Source organism: Perognathus longimembris, chromosome 3 (assembly GCF_023159225.1).
Source record: "Perognathus longimembris pacificus isolate PPM17 chromosome 3, ASM2315922v1, whole genome shotgun sequence".
In the NCBI taxonomy this organism is placed as follows: Eukaryota; Metazoa; Chordata; class Mammalia; order Rodentia; family Heteromyidae; genus Perognathus; species Perognathus longimembris.
Window position 1 is genome coordinate 75,208,428 of NC_063163.1, and position 26,896 is coordinate 75,235,323.

General features: G+C 46.6%; 1 protein-coding gene across 1 annotated transcript in view; it reads left to right on the top strand.

Annotated features, from left to right (window-relative positions):
• Nucleotides 1-1,175: 1,175 nt before the first annotated feature.
• LOC125347710 (zinc finger protein 709-like) overlaps nucleotides 1,176-26,896 on the top strand; it is a 37,787-nt gene continuing 12,066 nt past the window's right edge. Inside the window, exons 1-4 of the mRNA XM_048340687.1 lie at nucleotides 1,176-1,247; nucleotides 3,816-3,948; nucleotides 4,563-4,620; nucleotides 5,769-6,909. Coding sequence (XP_048196644.1) covers nucleotides 1,176-1,247; nucleotides 3,816-3,948; nucleotides 4,563-4,620; nucleotides 5,769-6,909 — 1,404 coding nt within the window. The remainder of the gene's footprint in view (nucleotides 1,248-3,815; nucleotides 3,949-4,562; nucleotides 4,621-5,768; nucleotides 6,910-26,896) is intronic.

The window sequence follows — 26,896 nt, forward strand, 5'->3', positions numbered from 1 at the left end:
TGTTCTGGTCCCAGCAATTCTCCACACCTGTGTGGGAGGGTTTCACCAATCTGGTTCTTCCTTGCTACCTGGACATGGTTGATACCGAAGCTACTTGGGGACACCCCTGCCCCCTTTCCCCCCCCTCCCGTCTTTCATTAGCATGACAAAGACAATCCCTTCACTTCAGCCATCTCAACAGAATCTTGCTTCAGAAACCCTGGATTGGGGCTGGGAATGTGGCTTCACAGTAGAGTGCTTGCCTAGCATGCATGAAGCCTAGGGTTCGATTCCTCAGCACCACACAAACAGAAAAAGCTGGAAGTGGAGTACTAGCCTTGCGCAAAAGGAAGCCAAAGACAGTGCTCAAATCCTGAGTTCAAGCCCCAAGACTGGCCAAAAAAGAAAAAAAGAAACCCTGGATTTAGGATCTGCTTCAGAAAGCCCAGAACAAGTTAGATTAGTGCAAAGGAGGCCCAGCTGCTCATGCCTGTAAACCCAGCCACTCAGGAAAGGATCATGGAGAAGCCAACCCAGAAGGGAAAGTCCTTGAGATTCTTATCTCCAATTAATCACCATCACCACCACCCACAAAAAAAGCCAGACGTGGTGCTGTGGCACAGTGGCGGAGCACCAGCTTTGAGCATACAAACTCAAGAGACAGCACCTAGGCCCTGAGTTCAAGTCCCAATACCTGTGATTGTACATAAAAGAAAAAGAAAATCTTCTGACAATTCAGGAGTGGGTTTGGCCAATCTACAATTATCCTCTGCCGCCCCCCACCCCCAAGCTGGGCCACAGTCCCACCCAGGAAGAAGCTCAGATTAGCAAAATCTGTGGCTGGAATTCCTCTCTAAATTCCCCCTGCCCTGAGGGAGAATAGCTTCCCCTGTCATTCAACCTTCAGGGGCGGGCATATGACCACAAGCCAATCAATCAGGATCTCTAGGGCGGGGCTTACAAGTTGCTCAAGCAGGTAACTGGATTTCTCATTTTCCCTGCTGACTCTGGAACTGCACTAGTGTGCTCGCTGTCCCGGCTCTAGAGTTGGGTTGCTGGTCACTCAGCAACGGATGCGCTGATTCTCGAGTTGGGGAATGCCTGGACCTAGGAAGGCAGCAATGGTGAGTATGAGGGGGCCTAGCATCTGAGACAGGTGGGGAGGGACTTTACAAACCAGGGAGGGGGGGCGAGGAATGGTTATGGCCTCCCCAAGTCAGCCCCGGAGGCAGCAGTTCTGGCCTGGTCGGGCCTCTCCCACCCTCAGGGTGCGTCTAGAAGGACAAGCCAGTTTGGTCACTTCGCCTCCCAGCTTTGAATGAGCCTCCCTCAGCCGGAGCACTGTCTCCCCAGGCTGTGGGGCAGAGCTTCCCAGAGCTTCTGATGTTGTTTGGTGGGATTCTTGGTCTGACAGTAAATCTAAATATTGGAGCTCTGCCTGGTGATTGGAGTGCGATGACGGGCTGGGTGAATTGTTACGGTCCCAGATGGTTTCTAATGTTAAAGGGGGGGGGGGGCGAGAGAGAGGGACAGGGGGAGAGGGAGAGAGACAGGGAGAGGGTCTGGGGGAGAGAGAGAGAGAGAGGGAAGAAAGTAGAGAGAGAGAGAGAAGAAGGTAGAGAGAGAGACAGAGAGAAGAAAGTAGAGAGAAGAAAGTGGAGAGAGAGAGAAGAAAGTAGAGAGAGAGAGACAGAGAGAGAGAGAAGAAAGTGGAGAGAGAGAGACAGAAAGTTGAGGGAGAGAGAGAAGAAAGTTGAGTCAGATACCAGCAGCTCATGCCTGTAATCCCAGCCACTCAGGAGACTGAGATCGGAGGGTCTGAAGTTCAAAGTTGATACTCTTATCTCCCTATGAACCACCAAAACAGGCCAAGAATGCCAGCCTTGAGTGAAAAAGCTTGGGCGGCGGCGTAGACAGGAACACCACAAGTGTTGGCTATGTAGGGTCTGATAATATTGGAAACTTCGCTCCTGTGATTGTCCCTGATGCTTCCCTCTTTGTGGAGACTTCTGAGGCGGAATTGTAGGCCGGAGTAGGCCTAGGGTTGGGCTGTGATTCACTTGCCTGGAGGTAGAAGAGGAATTTAGGAAAGTTCACTGTGCTTTTCCTTGTTGTTGTTCTGTTTCTACTAACTTGAGTTAAATCCTTTTTAGGAGACAAAGATGTCCTAGGATTTTGTAATTGGTTAACAAAGGTGGGACAATGGCTTAATGGGTGGGGTGTTGCTTTGCTTTGGGCTTTTAATCCACAATTGAATGAATTGGAGAGGTTGCTGAGTGGGGGGCCTGTAATCGAGGCTCTCGGGTGGGAGGTGTAGCTAGTTGTCGCCGCCCCCCCCCCCCCCCCGCCCTTGGTGTGCAATTTTCAACACTACAAAAAGAAGAAAACTGGAGATGGAGAGGCTGGTGCCTCCTGCCTGTAATCCTAGGTACTCAGGAGGCTGAGTTCTGAGGATCACTGTTCAAAGCCAGCCAAGGCTTTTCCTGCCTAGAGACTCTTTATCTCCAATTAACCACTAGAAAACAGGAAGTGGGGCTGTGGCCCAAAGTGGTAGAGCACTAGCCTTGAGCAAAAGAGCTCAGGGGGGCTGGGGATATAGCCTAGTGGCAAGAGTGCCTGCCTCGGATACACGAGGCCCTAGGTTCGATTCCCCAGCACCACATATACAGAAAATGGCCAGAAGCGGCGCTGTGGCTCAAGTGGCAGAGTGCTAGCCTTGAGCGGGAAGAAGCCAGGGACAGTGCTCAGGCCCTGAGTCCAAGGCCCAGGACTGGCCAAAAAAAAAGAGCTCAGGGACAGTGCCTAGGCCCAGAGTTCAAGTCCCATGATCAGGAAAAAAAAAAGCTCAAGGGATAGTGCTCAGACCCTGAGTTAAAGCCTCTGGACAGCACCAAAATTAAAAACAAAACAAAACAAAAAAAAACCCAATAGCTCTCATTTACTGTAGATTGTGATACATGATTGTATTAAATATATTGATAAATTGATAACTGCAATTAACTATTGAGGATTTTTTTTTTTGCCAGTCCTGGGGCTTGAACTCAGGGCCTGAGCACTGTTCCTGGCTTCCTTTTGCTCAAGGCTAGCACTCTACTTCTTGAGCGACAGCGCCCACTTCTGGCTTTTTCTATATATGTGGTGCTGAGGAATCAAACCCAGGACTTCACACATGCTAGGCAAGCACTCTACCACTAAGCCACACTCTCAGCCCCTATTGAGGCTTTTTAAATAACTTTGTTGGTGGGCTGGGAATGTGGCCTAGTGGCAAGAGCGCTGGCCTCGTATACATGAAGCCCTGGGTTCGATTCCCCAGCACCACATATATAGAAAATGGCCAGAAGTGGTGCTGTGGCTCAAGTGGCAGAGTGCTATCCTTGAGCAAAAAGAAGCCAGGGACAGTGCTCAGGCCCCGAGTCCAAGGCCCAGGACTGGCAAAAAACAAAACAAACAAACAAAAAAAACTTTGTTGGTGAGGTGTTTTGGATTTTCTATTTGTAAGTACAGTGTCGGTTTTGGTATGGTGTCAGTATGGATGAATTAATGTTGAGTCAGTCCCAGCCCTGTCCCCAAGTCTTTTTGTTGGTTGTGGGTCTTGAACTCAGGGCCTAGGGCTATCCCTGAGCTGTTTTGCTCAAGACTAGTGCTCTATCACTTGGAGTCTCACCACTACTTGTGGTGGTTCATTGGAGATAAGAGTCTCAGGGACTTTCCTGCCTGGGCTGGCTTTGAACTGTACTCCTCAGATCTCAGCCTCCTGAGTAGCTGGGATTGTAGGTGTGAGCCCCCTGCACTGGGCATTCCTGGGCCCTTTACACTGGTCCTTGCTGTGGTTTCAGGCCTCTGTGACCCTGGAGGACGTGGCGGTGACCTTCAATGCTGAGGAGTGGGCTCTGCTGGATCCTTCCCAGAAGAAGCTGTACAAGGATGTGATGCTGGAGACCATGTGGAGCCTGGCCTGCGTGGATGAAGGTGAGGGCTCGCTCTGGCCAGTGTTTCTTTTTTTTTTTTTTTTTTTTTTGCCAGTCCTGGGCCTTGGACTCAGGGCCTGAGCACTGTCCCTGGCTTCTGTTTTGCTCAAGGCTAGCACTCTGCCACTTGAGCCACAGCGCCACTTCTGGCCGTTTTCTGTATATGTGGTGCTGGGGAATTGAACCCAGGGCCTCATGTATACGAGGCAAGCACTCTTGCCACTAGGCCATATCTCCAGCCCCTGGCCAGTGTTTCTTGCTCATTCACAAGGGGGAATCATCTCATCAAGGCACAGTAGCTCACGCCGGTAATCCTCACAACTCAGGAGGCTAAGATCTGAGGACTGTGGTACAAAGCAAGCCCAGGTAGGAAGGTCCATAAGACTCTTACCTCCAGTGAGTCACCAGAAAACCCAACAGTGGCGGCTGTAGATCAAAGCTGCACCAGCTTTGAGAAACAAAGCTCAACAATGCCCAAGCCTTGAATTCAAGCCCCAAGACCGGCACAAAAAAAAAAAAAAGAACATGGAGAGTGTGATTTGGTGAACTTACTGGACATGCTGTTTTTCCTGTGAAGTAGTGTAACTCATAATTTTTTCTTGATCTACAATTTAGTAAGAAGACACGGAGACAAGAATGTTGCAGATGCTTTTAAAACAAGTGAAAATATGAGGTAATTTCACCACACCAATGAATTTCCCACAAAACAAAAAATAATGCATATAAGGTGAGCCTTGTGCTTTTTGTTGTTTTTGCTAGTCCTGAGGCTTGAACTCAGGGCCAGGGCATTGTTCCTGAGCTTTTATCACTTGAGCCACAGCACCACTTCCAGCTTTTTCTGTGTATGTGGTACTGAGGAATTGAACCTAGTCATGCATTCTAGGCAAGTACTCTACCACTAAGCCACATTCTCTGGAAGACTATACTCTAAAATGCTCTTAGTATTGAGAACATATGGGAACTGAACACAATGTCACAAAGGACATTTTTTCTTTTTTTTTTTTTAAATTTATTGTCCAGGTACTGTACAGAGAGAGGGTTTTTTTTTTTAAATTTATTGTCCAGGTACTGTACAGAGAGAGGGGTTACAGTTTCATATGTAAGGCAATGAGTACATTTCTTTTTTTTTCTTTTTTTTGCCAGTCCTGGGGCTTGGACTCAGGGCCTGAACACTGTCCCTGGCTTCTTTTTGCTCAAGGCTAGGATGAGTACATTTCTTATCCAACTTGCTACCTCCTCCCTCGTTTTTCTCCCCCTTTCCCACCCTCCCCATGAGTTATATAGTTGTTGTTTTTTATATATATATATAGTTGTTGTTTTTTAAGTATTGCTGTTGCTTTGGTTCATCTTGCAAAGGATGTTTTTTGATTGCTTACTTTACACAAACTTTGCTCTGTGCACAAACTTATCATGTGTAAAATTAACTCCCAAGTTTTGAGCCTAGAATATAGATAACGCAGGCGTGGGTGACTCGCACCTGTAATCCCAGCTACTCCGGCTGAAGTTGAGATCTGAGGATCATGGCTCAAAGCCAGCCCAGGCAGGAAAAGCTGGGAGACTCTTTATCTCCAATGAACCACCACAAACAATGGAAATGGAGCTTTGGCTCCATTAGTAGAGTGCTATCCTTGAGCACAAAAGCTCAGAGACTGCCCAGGACCAACACACACACGCGCGCACGTGCGCACACACACACGTATTTTTTATCCATCCAATCCAAAATAGTTCATATTATGTATAGGACATAAAGTCAGAAGTTGCTGGTAAATAATAAACCAAACCTGACTAATGTGCTTCCCCCTCTTTCTTCCCCCAAAACAGAGATCAAGTGTTTGAGAGAGTCTTTGTACATGAAGAAAATGGAACTCAAAGTGAAAAATTCATCACGCACATCCGACTGGTATCCAGAAGGATTTTGGGGAGGAAGTTGGGTGAAAACGGGAGGTATGGCTCCCCCCTGTCTGCTCCGACATTGCCCAGCCTGCCCCTCCCCACTCCCACAACACAGAAACATCAGAAACCCAAACAAACTGCCTCCAGAAAGAAGCAAGATGAAGGTGCGCAAAGTGGGAAAGCTTCCCAGAGTCACAATGACGTCCAAATCTATGTGAAAATTGACACGGGTGGAAAGGCACGTGGATCTGAGCAACCTGGGAAAGACTCTGCCTCTCCTTCCACGAGCACCTCTGCTCAGGGAAAGACCAGCACGGGCCCCAAACCATATATGTGCAAGGAGTGTGGAAAATCCTTCTCGTTCTTGAGTAGCATCCGGCGACACATCAGGGCCCACACGGGAGAGAAGCCCTATGGGTGTGAGCAGTGCGGGAAAGCCTTCAGCTACCTGACCAACTTCCAGCAACATAAGCGAACTCACACTGGCGAGAAACCCTATGTGTGCAAGCAGTGTGGAAAAGCCTTTGCCTACTACAACTCCTATCAGCAGCATAACCGGACTCACACGGGAGAGAGACCCTATGTGTGTAAGATGTGCGGGAAGGAGTTCACCAGCCGTACGTCCCTGCGCTACCACGAAAGTGTCCACACAGGAAAGAAACCCTATGTGTGCAAGCAGTGTGGGAAAGCCTTTCCCTGCACCAGCTCCATCCGCAGGCACAGCATGATTCACACTGGCGAGAAGCCCTTCCTGTGTAAACACTGTGGGAAAGGCTTTATCTCCTCCAGTTCCTTCCGCATCCACGAGCGCATTCACACGGGCGAGAAGCCATTCATGTGCAAGCAGTGTGGCAAAGGTTTTGTGGGTCACAGCTCCCTTCAATGTCATGAGAGGATCCACACGGGGGACAAACCCTATGTGTGTGAGCAGTGTGGCAAAGCCTTTTCTTCCCTGAGCAATTTTCGAAGGCACAAGCAGATTCACACAGGCGAGAAGCCCTATGTGTGCAAGCAATGTGGGAAATCGTACCCCTATTATGGTTCCCTCCAGAGGCATGAAAAGAGCCACGTGTGAGAGAAATCCACAGAGGAGGATGTATGAACTGCCACTTGTAATAGAGGGGACTGGGGACATGGCTCGTGTGGTAGAGAACATCAGCCTACCAAATCCCAGTGGGGGAAAATGGCCTAGAGTTGGGGACAGGTGGCTCATGCCTGCCATCCTAGCTACTCAGGCTGAGATCTGAGTTTCTTTGTGCTCAAAGGCTGGTGCTCTACCATTTGAGCCATAGCACCACTTCTGGTTTTAGAGTGGTTAATTGGAGATAAGTCTCAATGGGGACTTTTTTTTCCTGCCTGGGCTGGCTATGAACGGCAATCCTCAGACCTTGGCCTCTTGAGTAGCCAGGATTATAGGCATAAGCCACCAGACTCAGTTATATTCTTAAAGCCTTCATATGTAAAATGATTTGTCCTTCATTGAACATATTAAATGTTATGTTGTGCTGACGTAAGGGTTCTCTTTCCTAAAGACCATAAAGTCAAATGAGATGTAATGAATTATACCAATAAACTTCAAAAGAACTGTTGCTGACTCTGGTGCAACATTGAAAGTCCTGGATTGCAGGTCTGAGAGGACTGGCATTTGGTGTGGGCCATTGATTGCTACTAAACATTACAAGTTTCCCTTTGGGGGAACGAGTGCAAATCTGGCTTTGGGAATTAGAATAGTTCTTACCAAGAAGTCATAGCAATGCAAAGAACAGACATCTAATTAAGACATACCAATAGTCAGGGAGCAGGTGGCTCACACCTGTAATTCCAGCTACTCAGGAGGCTGAGATATAAGGATCATGGTTCTATGCCAGCCTGGGAAGGGAGACTGGTGACCTTATTTCCAATTAGTCACCGTAAAACTAGAAGTGAAGGTGTGGCTCAAGTGGTAGAGTATCATCCTGGAGCAAAAAGCTCAGGGAGGGGCTGGGGATATAGCCTAGTGGCAAGAGTGCCTGCCTCGGATACACGAGGCCCTAGGTTCGATTCCCCAGCACCACATATACAGAAAACGGCCAGAAGCGGCGCTGTGGCTCAAGTGGCAGAGTGCTAGCCTTGAGCGGGAAGAAGCCAGGGACAGTGCTCAGGCCCTGAGTCCAAGGCCCACGACTGGCCAAAAAAAAAAAAAGCTCAGGGACAGCACTCAGGCCCTGAGCTCAAGACCTAGGAACAACACAAACACCAAAACTGTCTCTAAACCACTTCAGCAGCAGCTCAAGTTTATTGATGGCTCATTGGAGATAAGTGTCTCACAAAATTTTCTTCCCTGAGTGGCTCTGAATCACGATCCTCCACGTCTCTGCCTTCCTGAGTAGCTTAGGAAGATGGCACAGGAGGATTTTGTGTGGTGCTGCTTCCTGAGGATGATCACAGATCACAGGCCTCTTAAGGGGAAAGCTTCAGGAAAATTTGCTTGGTGTTTTTCTACCAATTTAGCTAAAGTATTTTTTGCTCCAAATTGGAATTTGTAGTGTGTGTGTGACTTTGTTTTAGGTTAAAGAAAAGTGTGTGCCAGCCACTGATGGCTACATCTGATCTGTAATCTTAGCTACTCAAGGAGGATGAGATCTGAGCATCACAGTTAAGAGCTGGGGCAGGAAAGTCAGTGAGAATCTTCTCTCCAATTAACCACCAGAAAACTGGAAGTGGTGCTGGGGCTCCAAGTGGTAGAGTGCTAGCCTTGAGCTGAAGAGGACAGTGCCCAGGCCCAGAGTTCAAGCCCTACAACCGACACAAACAAGTGTGGGGAGAGTTGGGTGCTTTCTCCAGATCAGAACTAACGGGGTGGTGGGATTTAGTAAATCCCAGCTAAAGTCTTAACTTCTACTGATCTTTGAGTTTGCACCCACCTGTGACCCAGTCTGAGCAGAGGCCCAGTATGTCTGGTCTAGCATCTTTTCCCAATGTACCAAATAAGACATAATGGTGAAAAGGCAGAGAAATAGATTTTAGTAGCATGGCAACTGCAGACTCTGGAAATAGGAAAAATACAGTACAGTTTTCTACAGGGACAAGCGTTTTAGGGTCTTGGTTTTGTTGCTGATACTTGGGCTTGAACTCTGGGCCTAAGCACGTTCCCTTAACTTTTTCTTTCTCTCAAGGCACTCTACCAGTTGAGTCACAGCTTCACTGCCATCTTTTTTGGCTGCTTAATTAGAGATCAGAGTCTCACAGACATTCCTGCTGGACTGGCTTCAAACCCAATCCTCAGATTCAGGCTTTTTTTTTCTCTCCAGTCCAGGGGCTTGGACTCAGGGCCTGGGCACTGTCTCTGGCTTCATTTTGCTCAAGGCTAGAGCTCTAGCTCTTGAGCCACAGCGCCACTTCTAGCTTTTTCTGTTTATGTGGTGCTGAGGAATCATGCATTCTAGGCAAGTACTCTACCACTAAGCCACATTCCCAGCCCCAGATCTCAGCTTTCTGAGAAGCTAGGATTATAGGCATGAGCCACTTGTACCCAGCTAGCATTTGTTTTGTTTTTCAAATTAATTTCAATAAGTGTTCTTTGATGTGATCAGATAACTTTCATTTTTAACTAGTGGGAGAACTGAGGCTGGAGGTGAAAGGTATGTCAAATTTAAGTAGGCCTGTTTGTCCCTGATGAGGCTAGGTTTTGCTGTTTATTACAGGCTTAGCCAGTTGCCCTCTCATCAGCATAAGAAAATCCTCCTTGCTTGGCAGGGGCAGGTGGACTTTGTTTCTGGGTCTTTATTCTTCCCACCCCCATGTGCCAGCCCTGGGGCTTGATCTGAGGGTTTCAGCACGGTCTCAAGCTTTTCTGCTCTACCACTTGAGCCACAGCTCCACTACTGGCTTTTTGCTGGCTCGTTAGAGATAAGAGTCTCACAGACTTTCCTGCCCAGGCTGGGAGGAAATGCTATCCATCCTCAGAATTCAGCCTCCTGAAGAGCTGCGATTACAGGTGTGAGGAGCTGGTGCTGACTTCCTGTCAGCTTGTTAAAGAAGTAAGTCTCCATCTCTAGTCCTGAGTCTCACTTCCCTGCTGGACATGTCGATTCAGGAACCAAGGGCCCTGGGGGGTGTGGAGGTGACCTTCACTGTAGAGGACTCCTCAACAGTGGAGGGTCCTCTGCTGGACGCTCTCCAGAAGAAACTACAAGAGTTCTGCTTGAAATATCCAAGAGCCTCATCTCTGTAGGTAAAGATGGCATGATGTTCTTCCTGGTCAGCACCGTTGCATGGTTTGGATTGTGAAAAAGGAATACTTATGTAAATAAACTGGGCAAGATCCCTTTATACCAGTCATGCCAAATATCCAGCTCATGGTCTATATGTAAAGTCTTTTTTTTTGCTCGTTCTGTGGCTTGAACTCAAGGTCTGGACACTATCCCTGAGATTCTTTGTACTCTACCACTGGAGTCACAGTGCAACTTCAGGCTTCTTATTGGAGATAAGCGTCTCAGACTATCCTGCCCTGGCTTTGAACCATGATCCTCAGATCTCAGCTTCCTGAGTAGGATTACAGGCATGAGCCACTGGCGCCAGGCTTACCTGTCCTTTGCTCTGGCCCCATTAAAGCAAACACAGATTGGTTAATAAATCTGGGTACATTTTTTCCATGGCAACATAAATGTATATTAAGTGAATCATAATGTAACCTTGGAGGGGACAAGTGAGGAATAGCTACCCAAAGTTTCCCTACCATTCCAGGAATATAGCTAGACTTAACTATGTTTTTTTCTATAATACTGTAACAGTGCTTATTTTCCATGATCTGCATTTTTTTCCTTTTTTTATTAATTGAACATAAATTTTTTTACAAGGTGTTGTGCAAAGAGGGTGCAGTTACATAGTAGGGCAGTGTGTACATTTCTTGTGATATCTTACGACCTGTTTTTCTATCCCTTGTCTAGGTCAGGTAGACATATATACAATGTATCAAGAACATATACAGTATTCACAGACTTGGTCTCTACTGTCTCTCCGTCTCCCTTTGTTAACAGTCATATATCAGGGAGATCATGCCCCTTTGTTTTCTGTGTTCTAGGCTTGTCTCACTCAACATTATTTGTTCGAGTTCTGACCATTCCCCTGCGAATAACAATATTTCACCATTCCTAATCGCTATGTAGTATTCCATTGTGTATAAGTACCATATTTTTTGGATCCATTCGTCTGTGGAGGGGCATCTGGGTTGTTTCCATATTTTGGCTATTGTGAATTGTGCCGCGATAAACATGGAAGTACAAATGTCTTTTTGATATCTTGGGTTTTGCTGTTTAGGATAGATGCCTAGGAGTGGTATGGCTGGGTCATAGGGTAGGTCTATATTGAGCTTTTTGAGAAACCTCCATACTGTTTTCCAAAGTGGTTGTACTAATTTGCACTCCCACCAACAATGGAGAAGGGTTCCTCTTTCCCCACAGCCCCTCCAGCATTTGTTGTTTCCTGAGTTCAGAGTATAGGCCATTCTAACTGGGATGAGGTGGTATCTCAGGGTTGTTTTTATTTGCATTTCCTTTACTAGCAGGGATGTTGAGCATTTCCTCATGTGTTTCTTTGCCATTTTTATATCTTCTCTTGTGAAGTCTCTCTTTAGCTCTTTTGCCCATTTCCTAACAGGTTTATTGGGCTTGGAGGGGCTTAGTTTTTTGAGTTCTCTGTAGATGACCGATATCAGGCCTTTGTCTGTTGCTGTGCTGGTAAATATCCTTTCCCATATCGTTGGCTGTCTTTCTATTTTGGTGGCTATGACCTTAGCTGTGAAGAAACTTTTTAATTTGTAGTAGTCCCATTTGTTGAGTCTTTCCCCTATTTGTTGTGCCCCTGGGACTCTATTCAGGAAGTTCCTTCCTGTGCCTATAAGTTCTAGTGTCTTTCCTACTCTGTCCTTCAGTAGTTTCAAGGATTCAGGTCTGATGTTGAGTTCCTTGATCCATTTTGAGTTGATCTTGGTGCATGGTGATAGGCTTGGGTCTACTTTGAGTTTTCTGCATATGGCTGCCCAGTTCTCCCAGCACCAGTAGTTGAAGAGGCTATGTTTATTCCATTGTATGTCTTTAGCTCCTTTGTCGAATATCAGTTGGCTGTAAGAGTGCGGTTTTATTTCTGGGTTTTATTTCAATTCTAATCCACTGGTCTTCCGATCTGTTTTTATACCAATACCATGCTGTTTTTGTTATGATGGCCTTGTAGTAGAGCTTGAAGTCTGGTATTGTGATACCTCCTGCACTATTTTTTTTGCCTAGAATTGCTTTGGCTATTCTAGGTTTTTTGCTGTTCCATATGAATTTATGGATTGGTTTCTCTATTTCAGTGAAAAATGTGGCTGGGATTTTGATAGGTATTGCATTGAATTTGTATAACAATTTGGGCAATATGGCCATTTTCACGATATTGATTCTGCCTACCCATGAGCATGGGAGGTCTTTCCATCTCCTTGTGTCTTCTTTGATTTCCCTTATTAGATTTTTGTAGTTTTCATTGAATAGGTCCGTCATGTCCTTGGTTAAGTTGATCCCTAGGTACTTTATTCTTTTTTTGGCTACTGTAAATGGAATTGTTTCCATAATTTCCTTTTCTGTTTGTCTATTGCTGGTGTACAGAAAAGCTGCTGATTTTTGTGGATTGATTTTGTATCCTGCTACTTTGCCAAATTGGTTTATTAGGTGTAGGAGTTTGGGTACTGAGTTTTTTGGGTCCTTCAGATATAAGATCATGTCATCTGCGAAAAGGGTAACTTGATTTCTTCCTTGCCGATGTGGATCCCTTTGATGTCCTCCTCTTGCCTTATTGCTATGGCTAGGGATTCCAGCACTATGTTGAAAAGAAGTGGGGAGAATGGGCATCCTTGTCTTGTTCCTGAGTTTACGGGGAATGATTTAAGTTTCTCTCCATTTAATATGATATTAGCAGTTGGTCTGTTGTATATGGCTTCTATTGTTTTGAGGAATGTTCCATCTATTCCTGTTATCTCCAAAGCTTTTAATAGGAATGGATGTTGTATTTTGTCAAAGGCTTTTTGGGCATCAACTGAGATAACAATGTAATTCTTAATTTTAGATCTGTTTATGTGGTGAATTACGTTGATTGATTTACGGATGTTGAACCATCCTGTGACTGTGGGATGAAGCCTACTTGGTCATGATGTATGATTTTCTTGATCAGTCTGGATCCTGTTAGCTAATATTATATTGAGGAGCTTTGCGTCTGTATTCATTAGTGATATTGGTCTGTAGTTCTCTTTTTTTGTTAGGTCTTTGCCTGGTTTGGGAATGAGTATGATATTAGCTTCGTAGAATGAGTTTGGGATTTCTCCCTCTGTTTCTATTTCGTGGAAGAGTTTGAGGAGTATTGGTATTAGCTCCTCACTAAAGGTTTTGTAGAATTCGTTGGTGAATCCATCTGGGCCTGGGCTTTTCTTTGTTGGGAGGCTCTTGATTACCTCCTGTGTCTCACTGTAAGTTATTGGTTTATTTAGTTGATTTATTTCTTCTTGGTTCAGTTTGGGCAGTTTGTACTTCTCTAAGAATTGATCCATTTCTGTAAAATTATTGTTTTTTGCTGAGTAGAGGTTTTGGAAATAGCTCCTTATGATTGTTTGAATATCGTGTGTACTTGTTGTAATTTTTCCGGTGGAGTCCTGGATTTTATGTATATGAGTCTCTTCTCTTCTTTTTTTGTAAGTCTTGCAAGGGGTCTGTTAATTTTGTTTATTTTCTCAAAGAACCAGCTTTTATTCTTATTTATTTGTTGAATGGTGTTTCTATTCTCAATCAGATTTATCTCTTCTTTAATCTTTGTGATATCTCCCCTCCTAGTCGTTTTAGATTCTGTCATTTCTTGTTTCTCCAGTTGTTTTAGTTTCATCGTGAGGTTATTCACCTGCTCTGCTTCCATTCTTTTAATGTGAGTGCTGAGGGCAATGATCTTTCCCCTCAGTACTGCCTTAGCTGTGTCCCATAGGTTTCTTTGTGATGTGTTTTCATTGTCATTGTGGCTTATGAATTCGTTGATTTCATTTTTAATTTGGTCTGTGGCCCAAGTGTTGGATAGCAGCGTGGGGTTTAGCCTCCAAGAATGTGTATAGGCTCTGTGGTATCCTTTGTTGTTGAGGGTTACCTTTAATCCACTGTGATCAGATATAATACATGGGATGACGTCAATACTTTTGTATTTGCTGAGGTTCTTTGTGTGGGCTATGACGTGGTCTATTTTGGAATATGATCCATGGGCTGCTGAAAAGAAGGTGTGTTGGGTCTCTGTAGGGTGGAAGGTTCTATATAGGTTTGTTAGATCCATTTGGGAAATGGTGTTATTTAGGTCCTCAGCTCCCTTGCTAATCCTCTGGGTGTTGGATCTGTCTCTTGGAGAAAGTGGGGTATAAAAGTCACCCACTATGATTGTGTTTGCGTCTATTTTGCTCTGTAATTCTGTGAGAATTTGCTTGACATATGTAGGGCCTCTTTTGTTCGGTGAGTATACATTTATCACTGTGATTTCTTGATTCTGGATTTTTCCTTGTATTAATATGTAGTGTCCTTCTTTGCCTTTTTGAGTGGACTTTAATGAGAAGTCCAGCTTGTCTGAGATCAGAATGGCTACACCTGCCGTTTTGGTGGGTGCATTTGCTTGGTAGATCTTGCTCCATCCTTTCATTCGAAGCCTGTTTTTGTCCCTTGCTGTAAGGTGGGTCTCTTGTAGACAGCAGATGTCAACTTTTTGTTTGCGAATCCATTCTGCCAGTCTGCTCCTCTTTATCGGGGAGTTTAAACCATTTATATTTAAAGAGATAAAGGATAAGGGTGTTTTTTTCTCCTTCCATTTTCTTGTTGGGCTATTTTTTCCTCTTTTTTTTTTTTTTCCTGTCTTTAGTGAACTGGTCTTTCTGATGGACTTTGGCTATTGAAGTTTCTTTCTGATTCTGTCTATGTGTCTTTTACGATCTCTGTTGGGTGGGGTTCCCCTCTTAATATTTGCTGTAGGGCTGGTTTTTTATTCACATACTCCTTTAGCTCCTCTTTGGTGTGGAAAGATCTGGTTCTCCCTTCGAATGTGAACTCCAATTTCGCTGGATATTTGATCCGAGGTTGTAAATTGTTATTCTGAAGTACTTGGATGGTGTTCTTCCACTCACTTCGAGCTTGGTAAGTTTGTGTGGATAAGTCGGATGTTATTCGAATCCTCTTCCCATTGAAAAAAGTTTCCTTCTTTGCTTTGGCTGAATTCAGAATTTTCTCTTTAATCTTGAGGTCTGTAGTCTTGAATATTATGTGCCTTGGGGTGGCTTTCCTGGGGTCTGGCCTGCCAGGTGTCCTACAGGCTTCGGTTACCTGGATGGGGTCCCCTGTGAGATTGGGGAAGTTTTCTGCAATAACTTTATTGAGAACATGATTAAGCCCTCTGTTCTGGTATTCGGCTCCTTCTTCTATTCCAATTATGCACAGATTATATCTCTTGTCTTTGTCCATTAGTTCCTGTCTTAGTCTTCCCTGAAGCTTCACCTTTTCTTGGAGTGTGGCCATTTTCTGGTTGTTGTCAGCTGCTTCATCGTCCAGGTGAGAGATTCTGGATTCTATATGGTCCACTCTTTGTGTTATGGTTTCAATTGCGGAGTTTATGGATGTCAGAGAGCTATTTATGGTTGTCATATCAGCTCTGATCGTGGAAATTTCTTCCTTTAAAGAGTTGTATTTTAAATCTATTTTTTCATGCATTTCAATTCTCAGGATGTGGAGATTTTCTTTAAAGGCGGCTTGCATTGTATCCATTTTTGCTTCCATTTCTTTAAAGGCGCTTGCATTGTATCCATTTTTGCTTCCATTTCTTTAAAGGCGGCTTGCATTGTATCCATTTTTGCTTCCATTTCTTTAATTGAGGTTTGCATTGTATCCATTTTTGCTTCCATTTCTTTCTTGGCTTCCTGGGTGTCCTTCCAGATTTCCGCTCTAAACTCCTGGAATTGTTTTCTGATTTCATTTCTGACGCTTTCGATCATTCCTGTTAACATGGCCTCATTTGCTTTTTTAGTCTCCATTTCCTCTTTAGTCGTGCTGCTTTTTGGAGCTGGCGAGTTGGCTTGCCCTTTTTTTTTTTTTTTTTTTTTTGGCCAGTCCTGGGCCTTGGACTCAGGGCCTGAGCACTGTCCCTGGCTTCTTCCCACTCAAGGCTAGCACTCTGCCACTTGAGCCACAGCGCCGCTTCTGGCCGTTTTCTGTATATGTGGTGCTGGGGAATCGAACCTAGGGCCTCGTGTATCCGAGGCAGGCACTCTTGCCACTAGGCTATATCCCCAGCCCTGGCTTGCCCTTTGATGAACTGAGTTATGTTTCTTTGTGATTTGTGCATCTGGAGGTCTGTGTAGGTCTTCCCTCCCTTCTGTGTAGGCGTGTCTATGGCAGCAGGTGCTGTCGCTGTGGCCCCGCCCACCAGTGCAGGGTACGCCTACCAGAGCGGGCGCTGTCGCCGGGGGCCCTGCCCTCCTGTGCACTGTGCGTCCACTACAACAGGCACTTTAGCGGGATATGCCTCCCAGAGCGAGCCCCGGGTTGTTGGGTTGTGCTTGCACCCTCCTGTGAGTCCGTTGTGGGGGGCAGTATGTGTGGGGTCCAGTGGGATCGACTGTCCAGGTGTGGCTTGGCACCCTCAGACCTCGCCTCCGCTGCGAGAGGGGGACGTGATCAGGCTCAGGTGACCCTGCTGGGCTGGTATTGCCCACCAGCGCCTGTGATTTTAGTTGTAAGAGTCTGCGAGGTCCAGGCGCCTCGGGTGGGGCTTGCACTGCTGGCTGTCCCCAGGCCCCTGTTGGGAAGGGGGCGGGGCCGGTTCTGCCAGTTCAGGAACCTGTGGGGCCTTGGGGCTGCTCCACCCTTCCCCTGCTAAACTGACTTCCCAGCGCCTGATGGGGGCTCCCCGCCTGATTTGGGGGTTCTTTGTTCCCTCGGGGTGGGGAGGGGGAGGGAGGGAGATCTAGCTTCTTTGTTGGGCTTGGGTCTCTGATAGCTGGTCTCCCGTTGGGGGAGGGGATAATGAGGGACTCACAGTTGCTGCTTTGTGTGTGTGTCCTGTGCAGCCATTGGCCCTTCAGGGGTTGGCGAAGTGTCGTGGTGGTTTCCCCGGTTCCCTCTTTCTGCCACGCTGGGTTCCCTTGTCCGAACCCGGTGTGGACCCGAACTTCTCGTCGCTGCCAGTGTGTGTCTTGGTCCGCACCCTGCCTTGTGTCCGTGGGGTCTCCCGCTATATGAATTCTGCGCTCCTGGCAGCCTGTCTGCCGATCGCCAGGTTCCCCTTTCCAAGCCTGGCCCTGTTTGGGCCAGGGTCGGCTGGTGGGGGAAGGGTGCCCCGGTGATTCTCCGGCTCCGTGTAGGTTTTCGGTTCTTCTTTTTTGCTCCTTTTTGTTTTCCTGCGTTTTTCCACTGCTTCTGGCTGCTGGTTTTGCTGGGTTCTTGCTGGGGTGTTGGGTGTTGGAGTTCCCAGCTCGCAATTCAGTTGGAGCCAGTCGGGGTGCCTCCCTATTCTGTCAGCGCCATCTTTCTCTTTCCTGATCTGCATTTTTAGAAAAAAAGTGGAACATAATGTTAAAGATGAGTCCCAAAACCCCAAGAGAAAAGGTATTTGCACACACAAGACAGAAATGGCTCCAGAAATCCTGAGATGAGCTCCACACAATGACTCATGCCTGTAATCCCAGCATGAGACTCTTTAAGAAGCTGTTATATCCCAAAGGCCAAATAAGAGAGAGCCAGACCAGGAGATAGAAAAGAAAAGTTTATTCTACAGTGCTGGGGGCTGAGTCTTAGCGTTGGGATCTAGACTGCAGTCCTGAGTCTCTACAGCTCAGGGTATTTAAACACAGAAATCATATGTACCACACACAGATGGCCAAAGCAAGTTAAGAACAGGTTAAGCAAGCCATTTACATAAGTGGTATTTCACGGTTAGGCTGACAGAATATTAACTTTTAGCATTTTTATCATGCTTCCTATATCAGTATAATTACACTCTGGAAATTTTGCAGTTTTTCTTTTAGTCGCAAAAGGTCATTATGTTATATATGTGTAAATTATGCAAGAAGCCACATATACACGGATTGAATCTTGGAGCTTTTATTAGAGCATTAGCAGTCTGCAGGCAGCCAGTTGTTACAAAGGCCTGCAGCCCACACATACCCTTAACACTATCAGGAAATGGGCCAGAGAGGGAAGAAAGAACAAAAACCATACCAACAAACCAATCCAGCTCCAATGGAGAGCTGATTTGGGATGCCATGGTGTTCAGAGACAAGCCAGGAGACAGGAGACAGGACAGGAATACGGAGACATGTGGCATGGTGTAATGGGACCTGAGCTTGTCTGATAGGGTCAGGTAAGGGAGCAGCATCACAGGAAGCTCCCAGTTCCAAGCACTTGATTGACAGGTTCAGTAACCTATAGGCCACGTGCCCACCCCTGTCTTTAGGGATTCAGAAACACCCATCACCTGGGGATGGGATGTCCCTTCCTCCAAGAATCCAGGCACCCCATGAAGACAAGATGCCAGGTAGTGCAACTCGCCATGTGGCCAATGATGGCGCTGGCCAGATCTGACCTCCATAGTACAATTACATCAAAGCTGTTATTCCCCATTCAAGCAAGCACACAGTTGCAGAAGCATAGTTAGCAGGTTAGCAGAAAAAACACATTCCAAATTCTCTCATTCGGTTTTCCATAAGGGCTAGGGTAACATTTACCAGAACATGTTCCTGTTATTCAGCTTAAGTTTGCCCTTCCCCTAGGCCTACTACCTTGCTTAGGCCTGCAGTTTCTAGGGACTCAAAAAGGGGGCTTCCCACAAAACTATCCCTTGCCCCTCAAAAAAGCAGAAAATAGAGCTGTGGCTCAAGTGGTAGAGCACTAACCTTTAGCAGAAAAGCTCAGTAACAGTGCACAGGTTCTGAGTTCAGTTGTATACTGGATACCCAGATGGGCCTCAAACCCACAATAGTCACCAGCATTCAGTCAATCAGGCTAGGAGTCTTTATTTAGCTGTGCACAGCGTCTGCTCTCCACCACCGGGATGGTGAAAAACAGCACTAGGGCCAAATAGGGCTGGGTTTTTAAAGGCAAATATCACACGTACCACTCATAGGTGGTCATGGGGTAAGAATTTTAATGGGGTCTGAGGGGGGGGTATCCCTCATCCCTCCAAGAGTCCACCACTCAGAGACAGTCTCAAGTAAAAAGATGGATTTATGTGGGAAGTAAAAAGTGAACTGATTGGCCAGGATCATGGCCCAGACTAGGGAGCTGGAACCACCCACCCCACTTGGGTTATAAATAAAGGCAAATACCACGTGGTCAAGCTTGCCACACACAAGTGGCCAATGAGGTTACAACATTTACAGAGTGTGCCAGGTCACACGCAGGTGGCCAATGGAGTTACAATCTCATAGTAACTGTTTGAACCAACCTATCATTCTAGTTAGAATTGGTGCACTGATTTGGCAGAACTCATATGATGCTGGCGGATAAGCCTGCTCATGGGAGGGCACTGGTTTAACCACAACTCAAGTGGTCAAGCAGTTTGCACAATCTTATCACAGCGAAGGGGAACTTCCCTGGATAGGGAGCAGACTGGGCACACTCCCAAACTTGAGGCTCAGGGGCAGGGGGAAATCTTAGTGAAGATGGAGTCAGCTTCTGCTCTTTTTAACTAATCTGAGATGGAGTCAATATGACACCCCTCAATAGCCAATGATGGTGCTGGCCAGATCTGACCTTCATACAAGAATTATATTCACCACACACAGGTGGTCTGGCAAGTTAGGCAAACCAAGCAGGCAGACATACAGAAGCAGAATTGCTGTTAGTGGTTACAGTTCCAGTAAACTCCGTAAACAAAGCAATACAATTCTTGGTTCTGGATGTGACTGGTCTTAATTAGCCTTAAATATTTTTCTTGGAACTTCCCCTAAACTGAGTGGTCTTCCTCATTTTCTTTTGCCAAGGTCAAGCAGCTCTAGGTCCAGCTGCTTTTGGCTCCTGTTATTCAGCTTAGGTTTGCCCCTCCCCAGGCCCACTACTTTGTCTAAGCCTGCTGTTTCTAGGGACTCAAAAAGGGGGTTCTCCTATACCTTTCACTTGGTTTCCACAAGTTCAGGCTCTAGGACTGACACAATTTTTTTTAAATGTAAACTAACATGTTTCCACAAGTGTCATTGATCATAGTTCGATATATACACACTTGGCTCCATGAACAATACTATTGAAAATACATTTAACTATTCAGCTTCTACATATGGTGAGTATATGGAAAAATATATATTTATTTTGTTTAGACGTGGACCAAAGTTCTAGGTATCTAGTCATGGATTTGCAAGTATTTAAAAAACCAGCATGATTTGAGGCACAGAAATAGCCCCTAGGTATAGCTAAATATGTTAAAATGTGACACATTTAGTGTTTACCAAAGATGAATAGAAACAATATATTGGGGCTGGGAATGTGGCTTAGTGGTAGAGTGCTTACCTAGCATGCATAAAGCCCTGGGTTTGATTCCTCAGTACCACATACACAGAAAAGGCTGGAAATGGCACTGTAGCTCAAGTGGTAGAGGTCTGGTCTTGAGCAAAAGCTCAGGGACAGTGCCCAGGACTGAGTTCAAGCCCTAGGACTGGCAATTGAAAAGAATGCTTGTCCTGCTAAAACCACAGCACAATGTTTCTTATTTGTTACACAAGTCAGGCGGTAGAGAAAAAACATGTGACTATGGAAAGGCTGCTCAGTCAGGTGCAGTATTAAAGTTGAAGCCTGAGGATTTTGCCCCAGAGAAACCCTGGCAGCACAACCTTGGGCATCCATGTTTGAGAAGAAGCCCTTGTCTATCATTCATCCTTGAATGTGCTCCTCAGAGTTCCCACTGAACACAAACCCTGTGGGTACAAGTGAAATACAGACAGGCCACACACACACACACACACACACACACACACACACACAAGGAATGGGAGAAAACCTTCCATCCTTCCCACTGGATTCGCACAAGACCACCTACAAAATAAAACATTAAGGTTGCGATCTATAAGGATTGGTTCAAAGCCATCCTGGGCAAGAAAGTCTGTGTGACTCTTATCTCCAATGACCCACTAAAAAACTCAGAAGTGGAGCTGTGACTCAAGTGGTAGATGTAATGGGGTCCCCCAAAGGGAGGGGACCACAGTGTAATGGGGTCCGATGGGGAGGAACCCCCCATCCCTCCAAGAGTCCACCACTCAGAGACAGTCTCAAGTAAAAAGATGGATTTACTGGGGAAGTAAAATGTATACTGACCGGCCAGGGTCACAGCCCAGACTCAGGAGCTGGGAATGCAACTGTAAAAAGCAGGCTGGGGGCTGGTGATATGGCCTAGTGGCAAGAGTGCTTGCCTCGTATACATGAGGCCCTGGGTTCAATTCCCCAGTACCACATATACAGAAAACGGCCAGAAGTGGCACTGTGGCTCAAGTGGCAGAGTGCTAGCCTTGAGCAAAAAGAAGCCAGAGACAGTGCTCAGGCCCTGAGTCCAAGCCCCAGGACTGGCCAAAAAAAAAAAAAAAAAAAAAAGCAGGCTGGCAGGCCAGGGCTGCAGCCCAGACTTGGGAGCTGGGACTGGGCATGCCCTGGGCTGCGCTCTAGGTCGGGTTATAAAGGCAAACACCACATGGTCAAGCCTGCCACACGCAGGTGGCCAATGAGGTTACAACACTTACAGAGTATGCCAGGTCACTCTCAGGTGGCCATTGGAGTTATAGTCTACCTCATAGCAACTGTTTGAACCAACCTATCACTTTAGTAAGGCTTGGTGCACGGGTTTGGCAGGGCTCACATGATACAGGCAGATCCACCTACTCATGGGAGGGCACAGGTTTAACCTTGAATATTCCACTACTCAGGTGGTCAAGCAGTTTATACAATCTTATCACAGCCAAGGGGAACTTCCCTGGATAGGGCAGGAAAGATCTTAGTGAAGATGGAGTCAGCTTCTGCTCTCTTTAACTAATCTGAGATGGAGTCAATCTGACACCCCTCAATAGCCAATGATTGCACTGGCCAGATCTGACCTCCATATTACAGTAGAGTGCTAGCCTTGAGTGCAAAAGCTTAGGGAATAGTGCCCAAGTTCTAAGTTCAAGCTCTAGGACAGCACAAAAACCAAAAAAATTAAACATTGTTCTGAAGTATTTAGTTGTTTGGTTCCAAAACATGTACAATCTCATTCAGAAACCAGCTAACACTGGTGGCTCACACCTTTCATTCCAGAGACTCAGAAGGCTGAGTTCTGAGGCCTGCAGTTCCAGGCTAGCCCGGGCAGAAAAGTCTATGAGGTTCTTATCTCCAATAAATTACTCAGAAAAAGCCAGAAGTGCTGTGGCTCAAGTTGGTAGTGCATTAGACTTGAGCACAAAGGGGCTCAGGGACAGGCAAGCACCCAAGCCCTGAGTTCAAGCCCCAGGACTGGCAAAAACAAAACGAGGAAAAAACATACTGAAGAGAAGCTCTTGTGCATATAAAGCAGTGTGGGTAAAACCTTAATTCCATGAATGGTTCCACAATGAAGAGAGACTGCGTCCCCAGGTCTGTGTTATGCTGTCAGTGCTTCTGAAGAGCCAGACTAAAGCCATTTTGAAGTCAGGCCCCACTTTACTATGCGAACCTGAGATAAGCAGGCCCTGTGAGCAAACCCAGGCCACCAATTATCCTGGCTAGCAGAACGAGCTCATTAGGGCCCAGCTAGTCAGGAAACTCACTGCTTAACTCTAACCGCCTGGGAATCCTTAACTCTAATCACTCCGGAATGTCTCTAGCCCTGAGAACACCTGATTGCTGTAACTTTGGCTTTTTGCCTTTTTTTTTTTTTTTTTTTTTTTTTGCCAGTCTTGGGCCTTGGACTCAGGGCCTGAGCACTGTCCCTGGCTTCTTCCCGCTCAAGGCTAGCACTCTGCCACTTGAGCCACAGCACCGCTTCTGGCCGTTTTCTGTATATGTGGTGCTGGGGAATCGAACCTAGGGCCTCGTGTATCCGAGGCAGGCACTCTTGCCACTAGGCTATATCCCCAGCCCGGTTTTTTGCCTTTATAAGCCCTGTGAAATCTCAGCTAGGGGCCTTCCTTCTAACCTCCACTGTGTCGGTGGGTAGGACAAGGCCCGCTCTGCAACTCGCCTGAATAAAGCCTTGCTTTTGCATTTCGGAATGTCTGGCTCTCGGTGGTCTTCTTGGTGGTCTTCTTGCAACTTGGGCATAACAGTTGGGGGCTCATCCGGGATAGGCCCAGAGACCACCGGGACCCCAGACTCCGAAGGTAAGAAAACAGCATTGTTGATTTGTCTTGTCCTGTCATTGTCTGTCTGTTTTGATTCCTCCTTGAGGATGGCCGTTCCGACTCGTACTTCTTGAAGGGGTTGTCAAAGCGGACGTGTTTGCACGGCAATCCTGGAGGGACTGGGGGGGGGGGCGTCCCAGACTCTCCACCCTTGAAGGGGGACCTCTGGAACCCGGCCTTGAACTTGGGTCCACTCCTTCTGCACCCTTGCAGGAGGTCGTGGGCCAACTTGGGAGATCTCCAACTCATAGCTTTTCTTTTTCTCAGGCCTGTGTGTTTTCCTCCTTTGGTATTGTTATTATTGTTTTGTTTTTTATAGCCTTTTGGACTGAACATCTGATCAGAGCAATGGGTAATGTTCTACTTTGGGGACCTCCATCTAGCCCGCTAGACTTGACCCTAGCTCACTGGAGGGAGGTTAAGGAGATAGCTTAGAACCAAGGTGGGGCCCTTAAGAAGGAAAAGTGGATCACCTTGTGCAAGTCAGAATGGCCCACCCTTGAGGGACCTAATTGGCCACCCGAGGGGAGCTTTGACATAGGTAAGATCAGGACTTTACAATGCCTAATCTACACCCCTCATTCGGGCCATCCAGACTAGGTTCCTTATATAGACACATGGAGGGAAACTCGTTGACAGGGACACTCCAGCTTGGATTCGGCCTTTCTTACCAACTCCCTCCTTCCCCTCCCCACTCCTCCCCACTTCCTCCACTCCTTCCCCTACCCCAATATTCGTTCAAAAGACACAGGGTGACAAGAGAGAAACCAAGAAGGAAGAGAAGAAATTGTACCCACCTGTCCTCCAGGGAGGAAGCACGGAGGAGGAAATGTTTCCCCCTCCATACTCCCTACCCCAGTTAACTCTACAAGAGGAGGACTCTGAGGAAAATGTTTCAGCTGTGCCCTCTGCTCCGGAGGGTCCCGCCCAGTTAACTCGCCGGCGCTGAGGAATTACACCTCTTCATAATTCTATTGCCCTTCCCCTTCGCCCTATAGGTCCTGTGGATGCAGATGGTCGACAACAATTCCAATACTGGGGCTGGGGATATGGCCTAGTGGCAAGAGCACTTGCCTCGTATACATGAAGCCCTGGGTTCAATTCCTCAGCACCACATATATAGAAAATGGCCACAAGTGGCGCTGTGGCTCAAGTGGTAGAGTGCTAGCCTTGAGCAAAAAGAAGCCAGGGACAGTGGTGCTCAGGCCCTGAGTCAAAGGCCCAGGACTGGCAAAAAAAAAGGGGGGGGGGGCTGGGGATATGGCCTAGTGGCAAGAGTGCTTGCCTCGTATACCTGGGGCCCTGGGTTCAATTCCCCAGCACCACATATACAAAAAACGGCCAGAGGTGGCGCTGTGGCTCAAGTGGCAGAGTGCTAGCCTTGAGCAAAAAGAAGCCAGGGACAGTGCTCAGGCCCTGAGTCCAAGCCCCAGGACTGGCCAAAAAAAAACAACAATTCCAATACTGGCCATTTGCTACTAATGATCTTTACAATTGGCATACCCAAAATGCCCCCTTTTCTGAGAAACCCCAGGATTTAATTCGCTTGCTTGAAACTATACTTTTCACTCACCAGCCCACTTGGGATGATTGTAGCCAGCTTTTACAGGTCCTTTTCACCACTGAGAAGAGAGATCTTATCTGGGAAGCGGCCTGGAGACTTGTCCCCGGCCCCAGCAGAGTGCCCATCACAGATCCTGCCTTGATTGCTACCTATTTTCCCGAGACCCAACCAGCATGGGACTACAATACGGCTGAAGGTAGGGAGCGACTCCTCATCTATTGCCAGGCTCTGTTGTCAGGTCTCAAGGTGGTGGCTCGCTGACCTACCAATATGGCCAAAGTTTATGATATTAGACAGGGAGAAAGTGAAAGTCCGGCAGCATACCTTGAGCGGCTCATGGAAGCCTTTAGTCAATACACCCTGTATGATCTTGAGGCCTAGGAATCTGCTCAGATGATTTATGTTTGCCTACATAAATCAAGCTGCACCGGACATAAAGCAAAAGTTGCAGGCTCTAGACAGGCTTGGTGAAAAAAATCTGTTATGGATCTAGTAGCAGTGGCGGAAAAGGTTTATAATAAGAGAGAGACAGAAGAACAAAGACAGGAAAGGAAGGACAGAGAACGTGAAATTGAGCAAAAAAAGAGAAACAGAGCTAAGGTAAAGAGTGTGGCTAGAATTTGGGAGCAACAACAGGCACAACACAAGAAGGACCTCAGGGAAATCCTGACCTCCGTGCAGGCAGGAAACTTTAGACAGTCCTCCTCTCCAAGTAAGGAGCAGAGGCCCAACCCCAATCAAGAGTGGGGAAGAATCAGTGTGCCTATTGCAAGGAGGAGGGGCATTGGATCAAAAACTGCCCAGAGCTAGCCAAGAAAAAGGAGAAAAAACAAAGTAGGATCAAGAGTGTTGCCAGTCTTAGAGTTGGCTTAGGACAGTAACTGAGGGAGTCGGGGCTCAGACCCCCTCCCTGAGCCCAGGATAACATTGAAAGTGGAGGGGAATCCAGTCATGTTCATAGTAGATACGGGAGCAGAAAATTTAGTATTACTAGCCCCGAGAGGGCCTATGTCCACTAAAACAACATGGGTCCAAGGTGTGTCGGGCACTGAACCCTATAAATGGACAACCCAAAGAACAGTGGACTTGGGAGCGGGCCAGGTAACCCACTCATTTTTAGTCATCCCTGACTGCCACTAACCTCTTAACAAAACCTCTTAACAAAAATGAAAACTCAGATACAGTTCACAGACAGTGGGGCTTCTGGGACAAACTCAAGAGAAAAGCCTGTTAGTATACTGATAACTAGTAAGTTAGAAGAGGAGTATAGGCTATACCAGCATCCCAAGCCTGAGTCTCCGGAAAATGAGTGGCTACAGGCGTTTCCCCAAGCATGGGCAGAAACTGGGGGAATGGGACTGGCAAAACATCGTCCTCCAATCTTTGTGGAACTCAAAGCCGGGGCCCACCCAGTAAAAGTTCGCCAGTACCCTATGTCACTAGAAGCAAAGAAGGGGATCACTCCCCACATCAGAAAATTGTTAGATTAAGAGTCCTGAAGCCCATCCAGTCAGCCTGGAATACTCCACTGTTGCCTGTCAAAAAGCCTAATTCTAATGATTACAGACCAGTGCAAGACTTAAGAGAAGTTAACAAGAGAGTAATGGACATTCACCCAACAGTCCCAAACCCGTATACCCTGCTGAGCTCCTTGTCACCAAGCCATGCATGGTATACTGTGTTGGATCTAAAGGATGCCTTCTTTAGCCTTCCCTTATCACTACAGAGCCAAAGCTACTTTGCATTCACTTGGCATGATCCTGAGATCGGTCAATTGACCTGGACCAGGCTGCCTCAAGGATTCAAGAATTCACCTACCATCTTTGACGAGGCATTACATGAAGACCGAAGTGAGTACCGCTCCAAAAATACTGGAATAAGTCTATTGCAATATGTAGATGATTTGTTAATAGCTGCTCCAGACAAAAATAGCTGTCTAAAGGGAACAACTAGGCTCTTAAAGACTCTTGGCAACTTGGGCTATAGGGCCTCTACTAAAAAGGCACAAATCTGTAAACCTGAAGTCACCTATCTGGACTTCATATTAAAAGAGGGCAAGCATTGGCTGTTGGATGCACATAGAGAAACCGTGCTAAAAATCCCTGTGCCTAAGTCAGCCAGACAAGTCAGAGAGTTCCTGGG